General features: G+C 42.2%; 1 protein-coding gene across 1 annotated transcript in view; it reads right to left on the reverse strand.

Moving 5' to 3' along the window:
- Positions 1-25,134, reverse strand: part of LOC124607018 (tudor domain-containing protein 3) — a 135,489-nt gene that overhangs the window by 87,640 nt on the left and 22,715 nt on the right. Inside the window, exons 3-7 of the mRNA XM_047139177.1 lie at positions 13,064-13,129; positions 11,875-12,035; positions 7,706-7,850; positions 7,498-7,608; positions 1,382-1,507 (exon numbers count right to left, since the gene is read on the reverse strand). Of these exons, the coding sequence (XP_046995133.1) occupies positions 1,382-1,507; positions 7,498-7,608; positions 7,706-7,850; positions 11,875-12,035; positions 13,064-13,129 (609 nt within the window). The remainder of the gene's footprint in view (positions 1-1,381; positions 1,508-7,497; positions 7,609-7,705; positions 7,851-11,874; positions 12,036-13,063; positions 13,130-25,134) is intronic.

Genomic DNA, 25,134 nt, shown 5'->3' on the forward strand with positions numbered 1-25,134 from the left:
AAGGAGGGAGGGAGGGAGGGAGGGAGACAGAGGAGGGGAGGGAGGGAGGGAGGGAGGGAGGGAGGGAGGGAGGGAGAGAGAGAGAGAGAGAGAGAGAGAGAGAGAGAGAGAGACAGGGAGAGGGGGGAGGGAGGGAGGGAGGGAGGGAGGGAGGGAGAGAGAGGGAGAGGGGCGGGAGGGAGGGAGGGAGGGAGAGAGAGAGAGAGAGAGAGAGACAGGGAGAGGGGGGGAGGGAGGGAGAGTGGGGAGAGAGAGAGAGGGAGGGAGGGAGAGGAGAGAGAGAGAGAGAGAGAGAGAGAGAGAGGTGAGAGAGAGAGAGAGAGAGAGGAGGGAGAGGGGGGGAGGGAGGGAGAGTGGGGGAGAGAGAGAGAGGGAGGGAGGGGAGAGGAGAGAGACGAGAGAGAGAGAGAGAGAGAGAGAGAGAGAGAGAGAGAGAGAGAGGGAGGGGAGGGAGGGAAGGGAGGGAGGGAGGGAGGGAGGGAGGGGGAGGGAGTGGAGGAGAGAGAGAGAGGGCAGGGAGGGGAAGGGGCTGAGAGGGAGGAGAGAGGTGGTCCAAAGAAGAGCGACACTCTTTTTGTCACTGATCATTTAGTCAGTGCGAGAGGGGTTACAGAAAATCCTCATCAAACTCAGTGGCAGATGCTATAAGAAAGGCACTGTGCATCATGGAGAGGTTTACTGTTGAAATTGTGAGAGACAACATATTACTTCCTCCCACAAATATCTCACGAAATACTCAAAACAAGAAAATTCAAGAAACTAGAGCCAATACAGAGGTTCACCCGACACTGACTCTTTCCATGATGCCATTCGTGAATGGAAAAGGGAAGGGTAATCAGTCAGTGGTACCAGAAGTACCCTCCGCCACAGTCCATTAGCGTTGATGCAGATGAAGTAAATGTAGTGTCAGTGAAAAATGTTAATCAAGAATAATACATAATAATAATAACAGAATAATACATAATTTTACTGCTTACATTATTATGTAATTAGTTCTACTAAACCAGTTTATGTCAGTGACTGTTGTTATCCCACACTGGATTTCCCGTTGCATGATTGTTCTCAGTGATAATGTAAAGTTATTGCTTTCCGGATTTTAGAATTCTACAGGCTTTGCATTCGTGAGAGCCATACTATTGGGCTAAAAACGTAAGAATGACAGCTGAAGAAGGCATTGAAATCCGATGATTTGTGGTAAAAAATATAAAGTATAGTGACTGATTATAGAGCACGCTGCTTTAATTGCTTGCAACTACTTAGCCAAACTAGTGACAGTAAGTAACCTATCTCCTATGACAAAACAATTATTTTTCTCAACACTGTCTGGCAGTCTGGAAGTTTTAGTGATGTAATTATTATTATTAATTCCAAAGCAACTCACTGGCTTGTTGCCTCCTCCGAAAATCTTCTTGGCACCACCACGAGCTGCTTCAGCGATAGCATCTTTCCTTTGCGCTTCGAATTCTGCATTTTCTCTGTTTTCCTTCTCCTTTGCTGTTTCTAGGGACTTAAGTGAAAGGCAATATTAAGAAAATAATTATAATAAGGCTACATGTTGAAGAAAGAAAATAATTTTTGTCAATAACGAAGGATGTGCAAGTGGTGCTGACAATATAATTTGAACCATCAGTATTTTATTGCATGCACAACTGTTGCTTGTTGCTGAGTTGGGTATGTCATTCAAGAAGATTAATACATGCTCCAATAAGGTGATGAAAATTGTGAATATAATAAATGTTATCGAAAATTTACAAGTTAAATAGTGTACAGGTACAAATTTCCAACAGACTGACAAATCATGAAATATGCATATGTCTCAGTATCACTATAGACCAGAAAGTTGGTCGTATGAAACATGAGAAACAAATATGCCACTAATCACAACTATTGCAACACATGGAAGTGACCACATGATGGACATTTAACAGATCATGTGTTTCGGGGATCATTCATTTTCATTAGCTCACTGGTATTCTATTTGTTGACAGTACAATTACACATGCTTTTTTAAGCTCTTATTCTCTAACTTTCCCTTCCCAGTTCATCACATATCTGCCTACACCCTTTGTTTTCCTACCTCAGTTTACAGTTTAACTCTTCTATTGCTCATTCTTCTTTGTGTCTACTCACCCAACCAACACCTGAACATCAAACCACCAAGGTATGCGGTACCACACAGCAGACATAAGGAGACTATGGCAGCACAGGAGAGGTTCTGGTTTACTAGATGTACATACCATATTTACTCGAATCTAAGCCGCACCTGAAAAATGAGACTCGAAATAAAGGAAAAAAAAAAATTTCCCGAATCTAAGCCGCACCTGAAATTTGAGACTCGAAATTCAAGGGGAGAGAAAAGTATTAGGCCGCACCTCCAAATCGAAATAAAGTTGGTCCATTGTAATATGAGACACAATTTAGGTGGAATGAATGACGATACAACCACAGTAGTTTGGTTCGAGTCGTAAGCTTAGCAGTTTTAAAGCTTTACCAGGTAGCCATTGCTATGCGTCAGGCACTCCGTCTCCGTATTATTACGGGTACCCTTCCTTTTTCACATGCTTCGTCTGGTTTGAATCGATTGCTTATTTTGCTTTAATCTGATAAGTATCTTTTTTTTTTTAATAGGTGTTTACTTCACTCTAAGCTGAAAATGCATTACTGTACTGTGTCATGCATTGTTTGTCGCATTCTGATATTGCGTATTTACGGCCTGTCGCCACTCGCGGCATGGCTTGCTTTTGTGCGCGCTGCCGCTGCTTACAATTTAAAAAAAAAAAAAAAAAAAAAGAGAGGAATCATCTCATTAGTGAAACAATGGCAAGAGACTGCTATTTGTTGTTACTTACACTGCTGCTTTCTTTGATAATGATCAACAAGAACCAAATACTAGACTGCGTATGATAGAACATGTTCTGAACGAGAGTTATGCGGAAATTTTTCAGCGTTTGAAAATCTTTGCGGCCGCTTCTTTAGTGCATCAAATTCTGCACAGAAATTAGAGTCATCTTAAATTTAAAATTCTAGTCAGTTGCCGTGCTTCATTTCTGACTGTACCACTATTAGCGTAAGAATAATACGAATATAAACATGACACGATACCTATATTCTTACGCATTTGCTGTTGTCTCACTCTAGTTTCGTAGTTTATTAGGCAGACAGGATTTAAATGAGATAGCAGCAAACAAGAAAGAATACATGGCAAAATGTTTATATTCGTATTATTCTTATGGTGAAGAGAATACTGCATGTGATTCACATTTCATCAGGTTCCTATTAGCAACCATCTCTTCTCACAGGTAGCAAAAAATTCAGAACATAGAGTTGGCCATATTGACAAACATCCCAAACAGTTTTGCCAGTCGGATTTTCGTAGTACATTGAAATTCTGCTACATTCGAAGATTAACAATACGGAATTTGTATTTACTTCGTTGGATAATGTATGAAAATACAGTGGTAGAAACTCGGGGCGAAGAAAAAAAGCTCGTCTTCCACATTTTTTTTGTTAAAATTTATTAACTGACGCAGAGGTTTTGGTGCCAGTATTTACCTTTGTGCCTACAAAGCATGCCTGTGTACCGCTACATATATTCGATGGCAGAAGTTAGTTGTGGCGGCACCTACCATGATTTTTCAGAGCTTCCGCTTGCTTTGCACTCGATTCTAGGCCGCAGGCGGTTTTTTTTATTACAAAAACCGGAAAAAAAGCGCGGTTTAGGGTTGAGTAAATACGGTACTAACAAACCTCACTTAATCTGGTCATATATGCTGCTCCCCTTCTTCATAAATATCTGCCCATCAACCTGCAACCCACATTTATTATTTTTATCTTTGATCTCATTGTGTTTTCAAGTCAATTTTAGCTCGTTTTCATCCTTCACTATCAGCCTACCCCCTCAGGTTTCATTTTGTTTCCCTCAAGTTTAATCTTGTTTCCCCATACTTCATGCATTCAGACCTTTTTGTGATTATTTCCTCATATTTTGACGTATTTCTGTGAAGTTTTTCACATGTATTCCTCATTATTTATGCATTTTTATCCTCCACCATGGACCCTTGTGCTCCTTTTATCTTCTCCAACACAGAACAGTTTCTTTATCCCAAGCCAGAACTCAGTCCCACATACTGTTCCTGCACTGTTGCCTGGCTTATGGAATTCCATAAAATTACCTGTCTCTGGCTGCAAACGCTCCTTCCACAATGGCCATCTGTTCAGATTTCACCAATCCTTAATCCTCACCAACATATTCCTGCAAAACCAAGTGAATCAGGCCCAAACCCCTTCCAATGCCTCCTTTCCACCTGTAAAATTCTCCTGCTGCACAATCCGGAATTCATGTATCCCATCTCACACACAAACTCTTGCCCTCTAGGAATTACAGCAACACGCACTATGCTGCCTCACAAAATTCCCCAACCTGTTCATCTCTTACTCCCACTATTCACCACCTCTACAACAGCCTCCAAAACCTCCCCCACATCCCCTCATAGCGATGAACTATGCCTTGCACACCTACTGCATTTACCCCACCCTCAAAAACTCCCTTCCACCACCATAAGGAATCTAGAACCTAAACAGATCTGAAACACAGTCATGAACTTCTCTTCCAAAATCCTTAGTCCCACAGCAGTTCTTCCCAAAGGCCTTACCTTTCGCCCCACTCCCAAATTCAGTCATGCTGTACCTATTAAAGACCTTCTCTACTTCTTCCGGTCCCTACAGTGGAAACACTTTTTTGCCACCCCAGTTCACTCCTCGTCCAACCGTGATCGATCTCCATTGCCCCCGTATCAACCCCTGTTAACTTCCCAGAATTTCTTAACCTTGAACCTTGACTCACCGTCATTCTCAGGTCCCTCAACACACAAGCTAATCTTACATCTGCGGAAAGAACTGTAATCCACCATCTAAAAACTGATCTCGATCTTGTAATTCTACCTGCTGACAAAGGCTCCACAACTGTGGTTTTGAACCGCAAGGATTACCTGGCAGAAGGACTCCGACAGCCCAGTTTCCAGAATTCCAGAAGGATCTCCAGTTCCTCCTCAAATCCTTAGGTCCATCCCAGGACCTCTCCCCGGAGCTGTCTCTCTCCTCACACCTAACACTCACTGCACTCCTACCTTCTACATGCTTTCTAAAGCCCACAAACCTACCACTGTGAGTGGTTACTGTGCCTCCACTGAGAGAATCTCTGCCTCTCATAGATCAACAACTCCAGCCTATTACCTGCAACTTCCCTGCTATACAAAAGATAAACCAACCATTTCCTTCAACTATCCACAGCTTCTGTTCCTTTACCACATGGTGCACTGATCATTATTACTGATGCCACCTCCCTTTGTACTAACATCCCTATGGACAAGGCCTTGCTGCTATTGAACACCACCTTTGTCAACATCCAATGGATTCCAAACCAACAATCTCCTTCCTTGTAACCACGACCAACTACATCCTCTCCTTTGAAGGGATCACCTGCAAACAAATCCGGGATACCGCAATAGACACACACAATGCAGCATTCTATGCCAAACCCATTCATGGACCATCTAGAGGAACTGTTCCTAACCACCGAGAATCCCAAACCCCTCAACTGGTTCAGATTCATTAATGACATCTTTGTGATCTGGATCGAGGGTGAGGACACACTCTCCATACTCCTCCAGAACCTTAACACCTTCTCCCCCATGCACTTCACTTGGTCCCACTCAACCCAACAAGCCAACTTCCTTGATGTTGACCTTCACCTCAAAGATGGCTACATCAGCATCTCCGTCCATGTCAAAACCTACAAACCAGCAGCAATGGCTCCACAGCTGCCATCCATTCTATACCAAGAAGTCCCTTCCATACAGCCTATCCACCTGTGGCTATAACATCTGTAATGACGAGCTTTCTCTGTTGAAGTATACCAAGGGTATCACTGAGGCCTTCACAGTCTGTAATTACCCTCCCAACTTTGTACAGAAACTTAAATGAGTAATCTTACCCAGACGCATGGATAACAGCACAGCCCGCATTCTGTGATTCATGATTCAAAAACTAACATGTTATACAGAGGTGACAGTAGAACTTTTGATTTGGTCACCACATTGGTGTGGGTGTGGAGGGGCCCCATCCCTGCAATTTGTACAGAAACAGATCTCTCATATCTTACCTCTCCAGTCACCCACCACCTCACCAAATCCTACCATCCGGTCACAGAGAAGGATTTCACTTGTGACTCAGGACCACCCACGACTCAGCCAGGGTTTCAACTACCTTTCATTGTGCCCTGAAATGAGCAGTGTACTACCCGGTATCCTTCCCACCCCTCCCATCAAACCCACACAATATCCTCGTCCATCTCTACTCAACCCATGCTACCAACCACTCTACTCAACCCCTGCTACCAACCTCTAGCTTCACGGCTCATGTCCCTGTAAAAGATCTAGATGTAAGACCTGTCCTGTACATCCTCCCACTATCACCTAATCCTGTCCAGTCACAAGTATCACCTATCCCATCTAAGGCAGAGCTACCTATGAAATCGGTCATGTGATCTACAAGCTAAGCTGCAACAATTGTGCTGCATTCCACGTGTCCATTACAACCAACAAGCTGCCTGTCCGCATGAATGGCCACCACCAAACTGTGGCCAAGAAACAGCTGGACCACCCAGTTGCTGAGCACACTGCCCAACACAATGTCCTTCATTTCAATGACTGTTTCCTCAGACTGTGCCATCTTGATCTTTCCTACTAACACCAGCTTATCTGAATTGCGCACATGGAAACTCACTCTGCAATATATCCTATGTTCCCATAACACCCCTGGCCTCAACCTTTATTAGTCACTGTCCTCCACCTGCCTAACCCCTTTCCGTGTTCCTACTCCAGCACTAGACAGCCTTCACATTCCATCAACGCACCCACAGGCTTTGACCTTCTCTCCTTCCCTGCTCCCCTCCCCCCCCCCCCCCCTCTGCAAAGCTCTCGACTGCACCTAGCTGCCCTCCCCTCCCCCACCTCTTCCTTGGATGCTCCCACAAGTAGCACTTTACCGATCCCCACCCCTACCCTGCTATCATTTCCACTCCTGCACCAGCCTCTTCCTTACTCCCACAACCAGATTGCTTCTCCCATCATGTGCTGCAGTTCACAGCCTGGCCTCAGCAGCGAGACAATGGTCTGTGTGTGAGAGCTGCCTTTGCGTGAATGTGTCTGTGTATATTATCTAATTCACAGAGGAAGGCCCTTTGGCCAAAAGCTTACTTGTTTAGTAATATTTTTGCTGTGCCTGTCCGTGACTCAGCATCTCCACTATGTGATGAGTAGCAATCTATTCTTTTCATAATACTGTCATTCATTTGTCTACATATTCAAAATTACTTTACACCACAAGTCTTAAAAAGTAATCAAAATTAATTTCACAAGAATCAAATATCTAAAAAAATTCCACTGTCCATTCAGAGTGATGCCTACTAATTTTCACAGACTATCAGTAAAAAACTACCTTAAAATTTCGGTCCTGATGGTTAGGCTTCAGTATTTTTTGACCAAATGGAATCCATGGTGGTGGTCCACCTTCTTCCCCAACTCTGCCTCTGGTATGTTTTGCTAAGGTCTGAAAATGAAAATTGTACCAGATTATCACATGTTATTCAGTGTGATAATTTTATGCAATATATTTCGTAATCTGATGAGAACAACATAAATTATACCCGATTCAGTTCCCATTTTTCAACAAGGTGTGGAACTTTTCCACCAAGAACTTCAATAAGGGAAGGTCTAAGCAGGAGATAACCATGTGACATAGGGAGCTGGTCACCCTTGAAAAACAGCTTTGTTCCTGGTGGTGTATCCAAGCTATAAAATGAAATATTCATACACTCAGAATTAGTGCATGCACACATTTAATTAAAAAAAAAAAAAACTAAACAATTGTAAGCTATTAAAAGGGATCACACAAAATTTTAAATTTCTGACACTTCCAGTGGCATGGAAACATTTACTTGAACGGCTATAGCTGTACAGACCAAGGCCTGGTTGGAAAGAAAACATACAATTTCGACATAATGAATATGAAGACAATTGACAAGAAACAGCTGTAAAGTCTGTTACAACTGCACAAGTATCAGTAGACAGGAAGGAGGGCATGTAAGAGTTTAATGGCTGAGTGGTATTTAGATCATTAAGGGACATTAACTTAGATTGGAATAGGATTAAAAGGAAATCAGCACTGTTCGGTGTGAGGAAACAGTGGCTGCCAAGACAGTCAGAAAAATCTGCCTTGAACCAAAATTTCCTTCCAGTGCGTGCTTGAAGATTTCCGTTAGGATGGCCATATCAATACCCATGTATAGTATACATACAATTCTTGCAAACCAAGTTGACACTTGGTGTGGTGGCTGATGTGAGAGCTCCCTATCAGCCACCTCACCACATGTCGACCTGGTTGCGCGAACAGTATGATGCAGAATGCTTTTCCAGTTTATCTGTTTCATTTCCATTTTGGTTGCAGAACAGTAAATTGGCTGTGCAACAGTAAATACATAAATTTCCAATTTTAGTGGAAACATGGAGCCTCTGAAAAAATTTAAATTAGTGATGAATGTCATGTGTATGATGAAGAACAGACAAACATATATTTCTTTGCTGATACAGAGAATAAAGAAGTGTGTTTATTGTATAATGAAACAAAACACCCAATTTGGCTGCAAACTTTCCAAGGAAGAGTGCAAACTGAAAGATGTGGAGTATGTGAAAAGGTTGAAGAAGCAACAAACATTATTTACAAAGCAAACAACACTTCAAAATAGTGCTACAGAAGCAAGTTTCAAGATATCCTATAACCGTAATAAATGCAACATACCTTTTTTTTATGGTGGGTTTATGAAGCAATGTATGGTAGAGTGTGCAAGCATATTGTGTACTGATGTTTGAAGGAAATTTGAAACCATTTGATTGTCAAGATGGACTACAGTGCAGTGTATTGACTTAATTAGCGGTGAACTCACAGAACAGCTGAGGACTGTGAGTGAGGATTTTGTTTGTTTTTCCTTGGCAATGATTGAGAGCACAAATAATGAAGACATTGCAAAATTACTTATATTTATCTGTGGAATTAATGAAAATTTATCAACATAGGGGAATTACTTGCCCTAGAATTTAAGCTCGAACCACTGGTCAGGACTTGCTTGAGTTTGCTGTGAACTGTGCGGAAAAAAGTGACTTGCCCTGGAAGAAAATGGTAAGTATTACAACAGATGGGGCCAGAGCGTTCAGTGGGAAAATGTTGGTTTGGTAAAGCCTTTAAAAAACAAATTATAAGCACAAGACAATGTGACATCTCGTCTTTTCATTGCATTTTGTTTCAGGAGAGCCTTAGTAAAGCTGCACTAGAGTTAAAGCGTGTGATCAATCCTGTTGGTGTTGTTGTGAACAGGATTAGATCAAGGGCAGTCCACCATTGATAATTCAGACCTCTTCTTGAGAATGAGAGGTCTGAGTACAAAAATGTAATTTACCGCAACATGTGAGGTGGTTGAACCTGGGCAAAGTGTTAAAAAGAGTCTGGGCATAGGATAAAATCCTCTTATTTCTGGACACAAAAGAAATATTTCATGGTTCTGCTACAAAAACACGATGTTGGGAGTGGATATATGACTTGATGTTTGCAGCTGATATATATGAAAAATTTAAGAATTGGATGTGACATTGCAGGGAAGGGGTTATTTGGACATGAAATGTGGGAGCATGTAAAATCATTCAAAGCAAAACTAGGTCTATTTGCAATGCAAGCAGTAGAAGGCAATTTTCATTTTTCCTTTTAGTAAGAAAACAAAGTGCCCGAAAGTGTTTCTGCTAACATTAGTGACCATCTGCAGAGTTTGGAGGACGGGTTCACAGGAAGATTTTAAGACTTTAAGAAAACTGAGCCTCAACTCAATCTACAATTTTATCCTATCAATGCTGATACTGACACAGCACGTGAGTAGCTGCAGCTTGATCTTATTGAATGCAGTCAAATCACACTGAAAGAAATTTTTGCTGTTGTAACCTTAGTTGCCAGCTTAAAAATATCCATGCAAGAAAAAATTTGCTGGAAAAAATGCTCTCTATATTTTTTAAAAAAATATAGAGGGCATTTAAGTGTAGAAAAGTATGACAGGATATGTTTGTGTCTTTATTAATGTGGTTCTCAAATTACATGTGCTTGCAGATGTAAATGATGTGAAATTAGCGAAATAGATAAACCGAATAAAGCAATAACTTTTTTATTTGTATTTATTCATTTTTATGCTACAATTTATACCTTCTCTGAAATACAAAGTTAACTAATGAGCACAACCGTTTTAAAAAGTACAGCCTTCCATTAACCTCCACTTCCACAAAATGGCCTCCCTAATACAAATAAATTGTCCAACCCTGCTCTAAGTGAATGATTTGCGCAAATAATTGAAAACCTTAATCAGAAAGAATGAAAGCCAATTTGAAGCTCTCTCTTCCCAACTGATAGGATATGACTCAAAATCAAAAGCAGTGGGTACAGACTTTGATGATAATACTGCTTACAACTACAGAAAACAATGACAGGAAGTAAAATAATAGCTAAATAGAATAGCAATGTTATTAGCATCAAAATAGATGACAGAGAAATGAGAAGAAGAATGTAACACAGTGAATACAAGTTCTTCTGAGACCAGGGACTGATATTTGTGCTGTGTAGTGTGTCAATAGCAGTTTAATTAGAAATAAGTAAATATAATAATTTGTCTAAAACAATGAGTAGTTTAAAAATATTCAGAAACAAGACAGTAGAACACATACTGTAGAACTTCTAAGGCTAACTACCACTCAAGTTCATTAGATGATAGTTCAGTAAAATTAGTTGATTATACCATCATGATATTTTGTTAATTGTTCTGTTTAAAATTTAATACATAAAAAAATTAAGTCACTGCCTCTTTTTCCTCATATACCAGTCACCAAATCTTTGTTACTAAATGTTTAGCCTAGTTAAGGGTTCATGGTGCACAGTTTGTAGTTGTAACGGCTTTCACGGGCAACAAAAATTTCATTTTCAATATTTGATACAGTTATTGACTGAATTTAAAATGCTTTCATAACCTGCTCATTAAGAGCTATAATTTTATGTTAAAGGTTTAACACAATAAGTCAATATTATGGTTAAAGTCAGTATTATGGTTACAAAGTGTGCTTATATTTTGAGGCAGTGTAACTTATAATGAGCTAATTATCCAGACTATATTGGTCCAGTAATTGAGAAAGGTAGCACTTGGCAGTTTCTTGCAGACTTTACACATAATTTCAAGTCTTCATGAAAACTTTTTGTTGTGTGCACCACCCACAAAATGATGAAAGGAAAAAAGTTTGCCACCTACCACCTTTTGTGCTCTTCATGCAGTGAGGCTGCAGCATCAGGCATGATGTTTTAATTTTTATTACTACTTTACTATTAGCTCCAGTTGCAATAAATGTTGTGCACAGTATCCACGTATACCACTGAACGCAACCTAAAAATTATGCTGTTGTACAACATACAGTTCGAGAGATATGACATTTTATACATGGGAATTCAGTTCCTTAAAGAAACGGGGTTTGGTTTTATTGGTAGAGTTTTTCATTGACAAAGACCGTGTTTTCAAATTCTGATACCTTAGAATTAAACTTAAGGTGTTTCAAAATCTTCTGCATCAGTGTAAATTCATCTAAAGAACTCCATTATTTTCAGAAAAAGTGATTATCGGAGGGCAGTGAATACAGAGGATGAAGGATAATACCACAGAAAGACTTAACACATCAGCCCTAGCAATTGACAATATACACAATTTGATGTTATAATGCAGTCACAACATAAATGAGTTACCTGATTCGAGGCATGTATTCAACTTCAACTGCTTGACAGCTAATTTGGCCATCTGTAAGAGATAATTTAAGCATTCGAGGAGCTGCTTTAGAATCTTCATTTGCTTTTGGCGCAGATATATTCCGTATCTTCTGTATCTGAACTACAAAACTTCCAGGTATCTGAAATGTAAGGAAGGTACTTTGATAATCTGACAAAAAAGAAAACTGAGAAATATGAAAATGGTTAACTGACAATTAACCAATAAAAACTTCTAGACAAACCACTGATTTCTTGGTCCATACTCAGAATTAACATGACTATGTGTCAAATTACACATATGAAAGGTATGAGGTTCAATCCCGTCAGTCCTCGAATGTTTTCCATCGCTTATTGCTTCTTTCACCTCTGAAAGTAACTTGGTATGCAAAAATGCCAAGTTGCTCTGTGGGTCAAGGTCAAAATGAAATTGTACAGTCTTTCCTACATGGCTGTTCAATTGCCAGATGGAAGAAAAGGGATATCATTTCCAATAAAACTATGTCTAGTAAAGCACTGTGGTGTTCAATTCAAGCTTCAGACTGAGACATTATTTACCTTTAATTAGAATTAACAGCAATCAGTCATCCAAATAAACCCACTTGATTGTGCAATAGATGGCATTTGACTGTAATAAAAAGCTGTTTCATTAAAATACAATGGACTGTGAAATTTAATGAAAAACCTGAGAACCTTCCACCAAGTTTCTCGCTCCACTCTGCCCCCATCTTCTCCTCTCTTCTTCACCTACTCATACTCATTCACTTCAATGATCCGTATGACTTTCTGTGGCCTGTTGCCTCCTACTGTCATTTCATGAGATTCTCTTGGTATCTTGTCAACTCCCATTCTTTTGACATGCCCATACCATTATAATCGTAGTTTTCTATGATCACCATAATGCGGGTAATAAAGAAAAGGCAGGTGAAAGGATACATATTTGTGGGATGAATATTCACAGACGCAGGATAGTACTTACTAAAATAGACAGAGTAAGGAAAAATGGTGATAGGAATAGTGAAAGAAAAGCCCATGCAATTAATTCATAAATTAAAAGAATAACCTAGACGGAAATAGAAACAAAAGTTACAAATATGTTCTTGAAGTCATGAAGAACTTATTTCCTTTGTTGACATTTTTCATGATTCATGCAATGCCTCTCAATACTTACAGTTTCATATTTTGTTTTGTTTAAATCTTCTGGGAAGCCCGATGTGCTGATTTCTCTCAAGTCAATCTGGAAAAGTTTGCAATCAGAATATTAACCTATTTAATGCAGTGACACACAATATGAGGAGATATGCAGTAAATACAATCTATCATTTTCTTGCGACCTTTACATCACTGTCTATGAACAAACAATATAGGGCCACTAGGTAACTGAAGCACATAATAGTATAAAAGACATTGACACACCATTTGTTATTCAGATATGTGGGCAAAAATTAACTGGCTGCTATTTTGTAGCGCTTTATGCGGGACATGTCATTTATACATTCAACAAAACTGATATTTTCCGTTAAAATTGCAGGTATCCTGAATGAGGGGGAGAACGACCTATAGGTACATATTTAGCAGCATCAATTAAACAGTATTGGACTATACTAAACATAAGGTTGCCATCTTTTTTTCTGTAATCACTCTAAGCACAAGTTCCTGTAGAATTAGAAACTATTATGAATTAAACAAACTCATCATCATAATACATTATTTTTGGAGTATTTCTGCATCTGTTATGAGGTTTTTACATTTTTTTGTTTTTTTTTTATTTTTGCACCTTCTGCTTTGTTGGGAGTCCCTTTATTTGCCAGCTTGCACTTGTATAATAACAACTTGATTTAACAGTTCCTTTTAATGTGCAGCTGCAGCCACTGAAGGTAATTTTGCCTTTAGTGGTACCTGTCTGTAGACAGGTGTCATTTAGATTGCTTTTAATGTGGGTCTAACTTACCTACACCAATAGTTAGATAATTTTTTACTAGTTTTCACTTTGTGGCTGGTGTATCTCTCAATCGATTTCATAGTGTGAACATTTTTCCTTAGATTTGTTATTTGAAAGTTAACACCGTTTATTGTGATGTAGTCAACTGAAGCCTTCAGTTTCAACAATAAGATTGCAGATATGTTTGCACTGTGAGTCTCCTGGCCTATTCAGTTGTACTTTAACATGTTACTATGCCATGTATTGAAGTGTTTGTAATCTGATTTTGTATTTTAGTTTCCTAGTACTTTACTACCAAACTTTTCTTTCTTTTGAAACGGATTACATGATGACGACTTTCTATTACTCCAACTCAGTTATGATACTATTTGTGCATTGTGAGGCTGAAACATACAATAAAATAATTTAGTTTTTCAGGTTGGCCATTATGTTCAGATTCACTAAATGAGGTAGTGCAGTGGTAATAATCTGGACTTATCTTCTGGCGGACAATGTTTCAAATCATGGTCTGGCAATCCACATTTAGGTTTGGCAATCGATATTTAGGTTTCCCACAATTTCCCTAATAGTTAATGTTAATGAAGGGATGGTTCCTCTGAAACGTCACAGCTGACTTCCTTCCCCAATCCGAGCTTGTGTATGTTCTCTAATGCAGCTTTTGTCAACATGGCGTTAAAATCCCAATATTCCTTCCTTCTATTTTGTTATCTTATCCTAAATACTTAACTGGAGCAGATAATACAAATGTAATCTCATTGAGTTAACTCAATATTTTAGTTTCTTTACCAATTCCTTCCTTGTTATATGTTAACATAACAGGGGTAATACTGTTACAATTATACTTCTGAATGTCACCCATCAGGGAAAAAAATCCACAAGAACCTATGTTTCAAACACAGTTCTGTAAAGATGTTAAACAAGAACAATGGGAAAGACAAAGAATTATAAATCTTTGAAATGTGTTGCTACAGGATACTGTTGGAGATCAAATGAACTTACCAAGTAAGGAATGAAGACATCCTACAATGAGAAGGTTACAAAAGTAAAAACAATAAATGCCTAGTTAAGAACATAATGACTGAAGAGAAAGAACAGTTGGGCACACATTACGACATAGGTCATTGTTGAGACTGTGAAAGAAGGGTTGGTGGAAGGAAGAATTGCAGCAGTAGAGTTAGATATGTGTAATTTTACACTGTTAATAGTTGTCATTGACAAATTCATATAGCAGCAAAGAAGAAAGGAAAGGAAGGCTGGAAGGAGGGAGGGCAGAGCTTAACATTCTGTTGACAATGAGTAACTAGTGGCAGAGAAAAAGCTTCGAATGAACAACAATACGGCAGCAAATTAGACTCTTGTCTTTTAAACATGAAACGGAAAATCGGGGATGAAATAATAGCAACATGATTTGGCGCCTGGGGAACAGGATTTGCAATCTCCGAATATCTAGTGTTCATCACTAGTATTGGTAGATGTACAGATTTCTACTCAGCTTGCTTTCTATTAATAGTTTAGGTATGGACTGAAGGCATATGTAATAGGATAAGAGGTGTACACAATAGATTATACTGCTCTAAGTTTATACATCAACAAAAATAATCAAATTTTTGAAAATACAATATCGCTGGGTAGGTAAAGAAATCTACTCACCATGGCAGCACGAGAAAACAAACTTGTTCTTAAAGGTTGCACATTTCCATAACTTTTATACATGTTTTCTCCTGCCGCTGCATGGTGAGTAGATTTTCTTATGTATCCAATTAACACAGTGCCAGAAAAAAAATTAGTACACCCTTTTAGAGGTTTCCAGTTCCCAAAAGATGTATTGTTGCAACAGTGCATATAGAGTACACAAAAGATTACATCCATGCTGAAACATCCATATTAATACGTGGTGCAGTATCCACAGGCGGCAATGCAGTTGCTAACTCTGGCATCCATTGACTGCACAACTGGTGAATAATGTCCTGGGATATGTTATTCCACACTTGCTTGACCTATTCACATCGTTTTGTAAGAGTCGTTGCTTGATGAGTCACATGCATCACTTCTTGTCCCACCATATGCTACATGTGCTCGATTGGAGACAAGTCTGGAGCTTGTGCTGGCCAAGGTAGTTGTGGCGCATCATGAAGAGCAATTTGAGTTTCATGGGCAGTGTGTGGGAGAGCATTATTCTGTTGGAACAACACATAACATTCCTGTTGTAAGAATGGCAAAAGAAAGGGCCTAATAACATTCCATACATACCAACACTGGTTAGCATTCCCCTCAAACAAATCTAAGGTGAACAAGAGTTGTAGCTTATAGCACCTCGGACTATAGGGCATGGGGTGGGCCCAGGGTGTCTTGGACAAATGCACTCTATGAGACAGTACTCACCAGGTCTACACTGCACGTGCAAACAACCATCACTTGGGAGCAGGCAGAATCTTCTTTCACTGCTGAAGACCATAGTGCACCATTCCATCTTCCAAGTGATCTTCTGACGATGCCAGTTGAGCTGTGCATGTCCATGCTGAGGTGTGAGTGGAAAATGGGCTACGTGTCTGTGTGCCCACAGTCCCACTGCTAATAACTAGTTTGCAACAGTTAATGTTGACACATCTTGGCACACATGGCCCTTGCAAAATGACAATCCTGGCAGGCGTCTGTGCTGCATCGACGTCCAGAACCTTGTCTACAGGTGTGAGACTATTCACGTGCCCACTGATACCAGCACCACTGCACAACTGATGCAGCACATCCAACTTGTATGGCAGTTCTCCAAAAGGACCATCCCACCACTTGGGAAGGCCACAATTTCAAACTTACTCAGTTGGCTGGAGGAATCATGAATGCATCTCCGTGGCATGGTTGCCTTCTTGCTCCACACATTTGTACACACTGAGCCGGCTGTGAGCATTCCCTATTTCAGGGAAGCTGGCGGTCTAGCAGCTATGCCACTACGCTATCTGTTGGCAGATGGTGCTGAGACCGTTATCAGTACATCTAGTATCCTCCAGACGGCATATGCCATCATCAGATCTACATCAAATTCATCTTTCCAGGTGTACTAATTTTTTTTGCTGGTAGTGTATTACATGCCTTGAGTTTATGTTTTACAGTTTTTACAATTGAGATAAGAAGACTGGAGAGAGGAGAGGATGTCGTACCATGTAGTTTTAGGTAGACTGATAAGTTGGTGTGATTATTTGGAGGAAATTTGGATAATAATATGAGGGCTCACAATAAGTACAAGGACCAAGGTAAACAAATAATCTGCAAAGCTTGAATGCGTGTGCATGAGTAGTTAAGACATCAAAATGCAAAGCTGAGTAATTGTCAGATAAAAGAACAATACATATTTAGCAGAGTGAAGAACAATACATATTTAGTAGAGTGTAGTACCTGAACAGTGATTTTTGACTGAAGTTTACAGCCAATCAGAGAAAAGAGAAATATGAGGAAAGAGAAATCAGAGGAAAGGAAACAGATACAGAGAAAGATGAGGAAAGAGAAACTGTAAAAAAGGCAGGGGAAGAAGATTTAAAGGATTTAAACCGATTTGAAGGTTTTGTGGAAGGCATTAATAGCACTGTACAATAAGAGCTGGAACATTTTTCATATTGGTCTGTTAGTCAATTTGGCTCAACATTAAATACACCAACGGAGAAAGTAAAAACTTTAAATGCCTCTGTTGCTGAGCTTATAGTAAAAGAGCAACAGAACCGTTATGAGATTGGTAAACTGCAAACTATGTCTGAAGTATCCGAGCAAGAGGTAACATTAATGAAACATTAAAGTCAGTGTGTCCAGCATGGATCAGAATCATTAAACAAAAAGGCAGTTGTGGACATAAGAGATGTTCAGATGCGCGTTGTAAAAACACCAAGAGAGAGTGATGTGTTGGTTGACATTTTTAACTGGAGATGAATCAGACGAAGATGTAAGAAAGCAACAAAAGGAATCGCACAAGGCCACCAGTCGAATAACACAACAAGGCCATTAGTCCCTCGATCCACGAGTGGTGTATCCAGAAGTAGAGATGTCCACCGAAAATGTTTTCTCATCTAGTTGGGAAAAGCGAGAAGGCTAAAAATGTAATGGACATCCTTTGGACTGTCAATAAGAGTTGCAAGATGAAGGTAGTAGTGTAGTCACCTTGTTGGCATCCCCAGGGCTCTGCATCTGACAGGAAATGTCCCACCCATGGCTGCACCACTCCTGATCCATTACAATCAAGATCAGCCGCTACTCAACAGTGTGTCACATCTACAATGGAAAACTGGGTGCAGCCGAAATAAGGCAAACAAAATCTAAAAGTGATTAAAACAGAGTAAAATAAGAATGAAAGAATGGCATGGCCAAGGATGTGGGGACAGGGAACCCCAGACACGGCATACAGTGGGAGATGTCGCAATCCCAACCAACCTGCCCCTGCTCCTGAGGTAGATTAAAACTTTATTACTGAGAATAAAAACCACTTTCATAGAGAAAGCTGAGAACCAGTTCAACCATCCATGAAAGGTTCCCCAATATTAGAGATAATGATTCTGGAATACCATACATAGCAGAAAGGGCCAAAAGGAAGGGGCATTCCACCACTATATGAGCTACTGTCTATAATGCTTTACAAACAGAATGCAGGTGTGGCTTTTTACACAAAATAAAACTGCGGGTTAACCTGGTATGACTGATGTGGAGGTCTCTGAAGACTGTGGACTCCTTCCAGAAGAAGTGGAAGGAAGAGAGCCATGTTGCAGCTATCTCCCTGACTGTGCAGAGTTTATCAGATGGGGCAGCAGCCCACCAGATGGTGTTCATTTCTGAGCAGCAGAGATATTATGAGCACCCGCAAATCCGCACTTGGGATTGTCAAAGGAAATGGGGAGTAACTGAGTCATCCTCTAACCAAACAGTCAGCCAATTCATTCCCCAGGATACACACATGAGTTGGGACGCAACGAAGACAACTGAGCAGGCAGCACAATGAAGGCCAGCTAGAAAGTCATGAACAATGAAGACCAAAGGGTGGGAAAAATGGTACAAGTCAATAGCCTGGAGACTGCTCGCTGAGTTAGCACGTATTAAAACACGCTCAATGAAAGCCTGTTTAATAAAATGAAGATCTCTGCTAATGGCTATCAGCTCTGCTGTAAACATGCTGCGTGTTCCCAGCAGCCAATGGCATTCTGTAGCAGAAGGAGATGTAGAAGCATATCACATCTCATCCAAAGCTTTAGAGTCATCAGTATAAAAGGTGGCAGCACCCTGGAACTCATGAAGAACTGTTTTAACAGATGCTGAAAGATCATGGGGGCGATCGAGACTTCAGGACCTAGGGAAGAGATCAGTCTAACCCATAGCCTGGGCACCATCCAACGGATGTGTGCGAGAAAATACACAGATCACAGTCCAGGAAAGGGAGATGGAGATCTTGGCATAGGGAAGTGAGGCGCATTCCAACTAGTACTCCCACCCGAGGGCAGGTATCACAAGAACACCACCCCTCGTATGCAAAAAGAATGGGATAAGTTGGATGATCAGGGAACTGTCGAATGCAATTCACACAGCAGGTCAAGAGTTGGTACTGCCAGAACAAAAGCGGTAAATCCCTGCTTCAGCAAGGAGACTGTCAACAGGACTAGTCCGAAAGGAATCAGTGGCCATACACATGCCACAATGATGGACTGAGTCTAACAGTTTCAAAGCTGAAGGAGCAACGGTAACCATAGTCCAGTTGGGATGAAACCAGAGCCCGATAAATACAGACAAAAGTAGCACGACCCACACTCCAAGTTGTGAGGGCACAGAAAAAGAAAGTGTTAAGCTTCCGCATGTAGCCGGTGTTTGGGTGATAAATAAGGAGCAGCCAAGTCAGCTTTTTATCAAAAAGTAGGTCCAAGAAATGGGACTGTGCTATAATGTTCAGATGCTGTGTATCTAAGTAGAGTTAGGAGGGACCGTGATATGATGGCAGAAATGCACGACCTACATTTCTGTTGGAAAGAACTGGAAACCATGGGAGAGGGCCTATGCAGAGGCCCGCCAGATGGCACCTTGGAGGCGGCATTTAGCAGAGGATACCAAGTGGGAGCTGTACCAAATGCAAAAATTGTTGACGTACAATGCAGGGGTGACCAGCAGCCCAACAGAGATCACTAGCCCACAGATGGCAATGAGGAAAAGAGTGACACTCAATACAGAATTCTGTGGGACGCCATTCTCTTGGACCTGTGGGGAGCTCAGAAGCGCCGACTCCAACCTGGAAAAACAAGAGGGATAAAAACTGATGAACAAAAATAGGTAGGGGGCCTCAGAAATGCAGTCAGAAAGGGTAGGTAAAATGTGATGATGTCAAGCAGTGTCATACACCTTGTGCAGGCCAAAATAAGACTGTGATAAGGTGTTAGCATTTAGAAAAAGCCTGTTGGATTGCTGCTTCCAATCTATGTAAATGGTCGGTTGTTGATCGTACCTCCTGGAAACCACACTGATAAGGAAACAAAAGGCTCTGCGGACAACCATCCTCTCAAGCAGCTTACAGAGTATGTTGGTTAGGCTAATCAAACAGTGACAGTTGGGAGACATTGTGTTCTTGCCTGGCTGACGGACTGTGACAACTATGCTATCTTGCTGTTGGGAAGGGAAGGACTTTGGAGCCAAATATGGTTGAAGACCCTGAGGAGATCTTGCCTTTGGACAACATTTACATGGATGATCTCATTGTGAACTGAATCAGGGCCTGGGGCTTTGAAGTAGTTCACAGTCAGTGAAGGGTTCATTACAGGATTCAGCTTGGTGGGGGGTGAAACATACGGTGATGCCTTCATCTTGTCACTTCTGCAGCAGAAAGGTAGCTGGGTAGGAAGAGTATGCCAATGCCGTCGCAAAGTGGGTCGCTACTTGTTCTGCAAGAACTGACGAATTGGTACAAAAGACCATCCTCAAGGACAATATACAAAACAGTTGTTGATTGTCGGCGGCCCATACGACCACAGAGCTTGACTCACACCTCTCAGATGAAGAAGCATATGTCCACAGAGAAGGGAGACAGCACTTCCAGCATTCCTTCTTAATGTGTTTGATTAGATTGGGAGCCTTGACACAAAGTCACAAAAAATAATTAGGTTGGCATGCAAGAGATGTTTTTTGAATCACTGCAGGGCTCATGGATGATCCTTCATAGGTAATGCAATGTCTTGAGTCCCCCATGGCACGAGCTGACAGTGGTTTCTAGAATTTGCACCAAAATTCTTGAGGCACTACAGAATAAAACATAAAACTAAATTTGCTGTTGAGGCATTGTTGCCCAACATCGAATGTAGGGTGCTGGGAAGGTTAAAACTCCGCTGCAGAGGGCCTAAAAGTGGGCAGTCCAGCAAGATGTAGACGACAGTCATATTTGAGCCACAGTGACACTGATGTGGGTCTTCGCGACGGAGGACGTGGTCATGTGTTAGCCATGTATGGCCAATGCGTAGCCGGCAGAGAACCACAGAGTCCCTATGAGAAGCCCGCATGGAGGACTTCCACACATTCATAGTCTCCTTAATGGCACGCAGTTTGTTGTGTGTACTGAGATTATGCCATTCTGTCTCACAAAGCTGAAAACCTTGCGGCATAATAATGATCACAGGTCAGTTATGGGGATGCTGATCTCCAGAAGCGGTTTCCGTGTAGCCCGTTTGGCCAGCCTGTCGGCAAGTTCATTTCCTGGGATTCTGACATGGCCTGGGGTCCACAAAAACACCACGCAACAACTGGACCATTCCAGGGCATAGATGGACTTCTGGATGGTCGCTACCAAAGGGTGGCGGGGGTAGCACTGGTCGATAGCTTGTAGGCTGTCCAACAAGTCAGTATAGAGAAGAAACGACTTGCCAGGGCATGAGTGGATGCGCTCAAGAACATAAGAAATGGCCACCAGCTCTGCAGTGAAAACACTGCAGCCATCTGGCAATGAGTGCTGTTCAATATGTCCTCCATGAACATACACAAAGCCAACATGACCCTGAGCCATTGGTGTAAACCACTTTGTGGTGCCAGTACATGTCATGAAATGAGAGGAAGGGAAAGCAGAGAGCCACAGGGTTAACTGAGTCCCTAGGACCATGTGAACGGTCCAGCGAAGCTTTGGCCTAGGTGTACACCATGGAAGTGTACGTGAATGGACCTGGAGTAAAGGCAAGGGCTCCACTTCAGACAGAAGAGATCAGACACAAACCACAATCTTAAGCCCTGACTTGGGTCTCCGACAGAGGAGATGAACCGCCGTGGGTGGGAAAAAAGAGACGGTAATTCGGATGCTCGGGAGAACTAAAAATGTGTGCAACATAGCTTCCCGCCTCCACCAGGACGCTAGTCACCGGACTTGTCCTACAAGCTCCCGTTGCCACCCGAACACCACAGCGGTGCACTGGGTAAACGCAACACTGAACCATACACCAAACTCCCATAGTCAAGGCGAGATTGAACAAGGGGTCTGTAGAGCTGCAGCAGCATAGAGCGATCTACACGCCAGTTAGTGTTGCTCACGCAACGGAGGGCATTGAGGTGCTGCCAGCACTTCCACTTCAGCTGACGAAGATAAGGAATTCACGTCAATCAGGCATCGAAAACCAGTCCTAAGAATCGATATGTCTCCACTACAGTGAGCGGATCGTCATTAAGGTAAAGTTCTGGTTCCAGATGAATGGTACAGTGCTGACAGAAGGGCGTGACACACAACTTTGCGGCTGAAAACTGGAAGCCGTGGGCTAGAGGCCATTACTGCACCTTGTGGATGGCTCCCAGTAGGCACCGCTCAGCAACACCAGTACTGGAGGAGCAGTACGAAATGCAGAAGTCATCTGCATACAGAAAAGGTGAAATGGACAGCCCGACAGCTGCTGCTAAACCGTCAATGGCCACTAAAAATAGAGATAACACTCAATACAGAGCCTTGCAGGACCCTGAGGCACCAACTCGGGCACAGAAAGTACGGAATGATAGGAAATATTGGATAAAAATTGAGAGCAGGACCCGGAGACCCCACTCATACACTATGGCAAGGATATGCTGTCGTCAGGTCATGTCGTAAGCTTTTCGTAAATCAAGAAAGACTGCAACCAGGTGTTAGCGTCTGGAAAAGGCTGTTCGGATGGCAGCCCTGAGGGAAACTAGATTATCAGTGGTAGAACGACCCTGGCAGAAACTGTCCTGGCATGGAGCCAGTAGGCCATGTGACTCCAGGACCCAACACAACCGCCGACTTACCATATGTTCTAACAGCTTACAAAGAATGTTGGTGAGGCTGATGGGCCAATAGCTATCCACATCAAGTGGGTATTTGCTGGGTTTGAGCACTGGAATGATCGTGCTCTCTTGCCATTGTAATGGAAAGACACCATAACACCAGATCCGGTTGAAGATGACAACGAGATGTTGCTTGTAGTCGGACGAGAGATGTTTGATCATCTGACTGTGGATCCAATCTGGCCCAGGAACTGTGTTGGGGCAATGTACAAGGACACTGAGGAGCTCCCACTCTAAATGGAGCATGATAAGATTCACTGTGACATTCAGTGAACAAGACGGCTTTCCTTTCCATCCGCTGTTTGAGGGTGTGAAATGCTGGAGAATAATTGTCCGACACAGAGGCTCGAGCAAAGTGCTTGGCAATTGCATTTGCATCGGTAGATAAAACGCCATTGATGTTAGTGTCAGTGACACCTGTCAGCGTCTGGTAACCATAAACACATCTGATCTTCGTCTACACTTGGGAAGGTGACGTATGGCACCCAATGGTCGAGATGTAACTCTCTCATCATTCCTTTTTCAGTCTTTTATAAGCTGCCGAACGCGGGCATGGAGCCATTTAAAAGCTACTAGGTGCTCTAGGGAAGGGTGCCGCTTATGTCACTGTAGAGCTCACTGACGCTCTTTAATGGCCCCAGTGATTTCCGGCAACCACCAAGGTACTGACTTTCGCCGGGGACACCCTAAAGAACAAGGGATCATGTTTTCCGCTGCAGAAACAATCGTTCTAGCGACTCACTCAACTACCACGTCGATGGTACCATGGGGGGGGGGGGGGGGGGGGGGGGGGGGATTCAACGGTTACAGCAGAGGTGAAAACTTCCCAGTCTGCCTTGTTTAAAGCCCATCCTGGTAGACTTCCGGAGTAATGGCACTGTGGGAATGACAGGAAGATGGGAAAGTGGTCACTACCACACAAGTCATCATGGGCTCTCCAGTGGATGGATGGGAGAAGTCCTGGGCTGCAGAGGGATAAATTAATGGCCGAGTAAGTACAATGAGCCACACTGAAATGTTTGCGGGTGGGTGGGCGTACTTATGAGGCAGAGGTCAAATTGAGACAGGAAAGTTTCAACATCTCTACCTTGGCCAGTAAGCACAGTGCCACCCCACAAAAGGTTATAGGCATTAAAATCTCCCAAAAGTGGGAAAGGTTTATGGAGTTGTTGAATCAGTACAGCCAATGCATTCAGGGGTACTGAAACATCTGGAGGAAGATATACACTGCAGACAGTTATTTCCTGCTTCGTCCTTATCCTGACAGCCTAGGTTCAAGAGAAGTTTGAAGGGGGACAGGTTCACTGTATACTGAGTTCAGGACATAGACACAAACTCCACCTGATGCTCTATTATAGTCCTTACGGTTCTTGCAATATCCCCTATAGCCATGGAGGCCAGGGATCCGCTTTGCCGGGAACCAGGTTTCCTGGAGGGCAATGCAGAAAGGAGGTGTAAAGCTTAACAGTTGCCATAACACAGCCAGGTGGTGGAAAAAACTGCAGCAATTCCACTGGAGGATGACATTATCGTGAGGCTGGGAAGGCATGAAGCACACAAGGAGGCAGGTTACGCCTCAGGGTCACCTGCTCCCACTGACTGAGTATTTGTATCCACTCCTACTTTGGATCAGGCATGGGTGAGATCCAGGTCCTCAGGGGACATTGAGATCTCCACCTCATCTGCAGGTGCAGAATTGGTAGGGAGTGGTGGTGTTGGGTCCACCAGAGGGTCCTTTTTCTTGGCAGACTTCTTTGTTTGCTTGCCCTCTCGCTTCTCTTTAGGGGCTTGCTGGGAGGACTTCTCTGAAGTAGCTTCAGGCATGGAGGAAGACCGTGAAGCTCTTCTTCCAGCAGCTTTTGGCTCCTTTAGCCACTGGCGAGTGTCCACCATGGAATTAATGGAGACCTTGGGAGAGAGGATCCCAAGGGACCCCTTCCGCACAATAGGAGTCAGAGGAAGCTGTTGCTTCTCCAGCTGGGGGGAGGGGACGGACGTCCCGTGTTTGGGGGGGCCTTGCT

Source organism: Schistocerca americana, chromosome 3 (genome assembly GCF_021461395.2).
Source record: "Schistocerca americana isolate TAMUIC-IGC-003095 chromosome 3, iqSchAmer2.1, whole genome shotgun sequence".
NCBI lineage: Eukaryota > Metazoa > Arthropoda > Insecta > Orthoptera > Acrididae > Schistocerca > Schistocerca americana.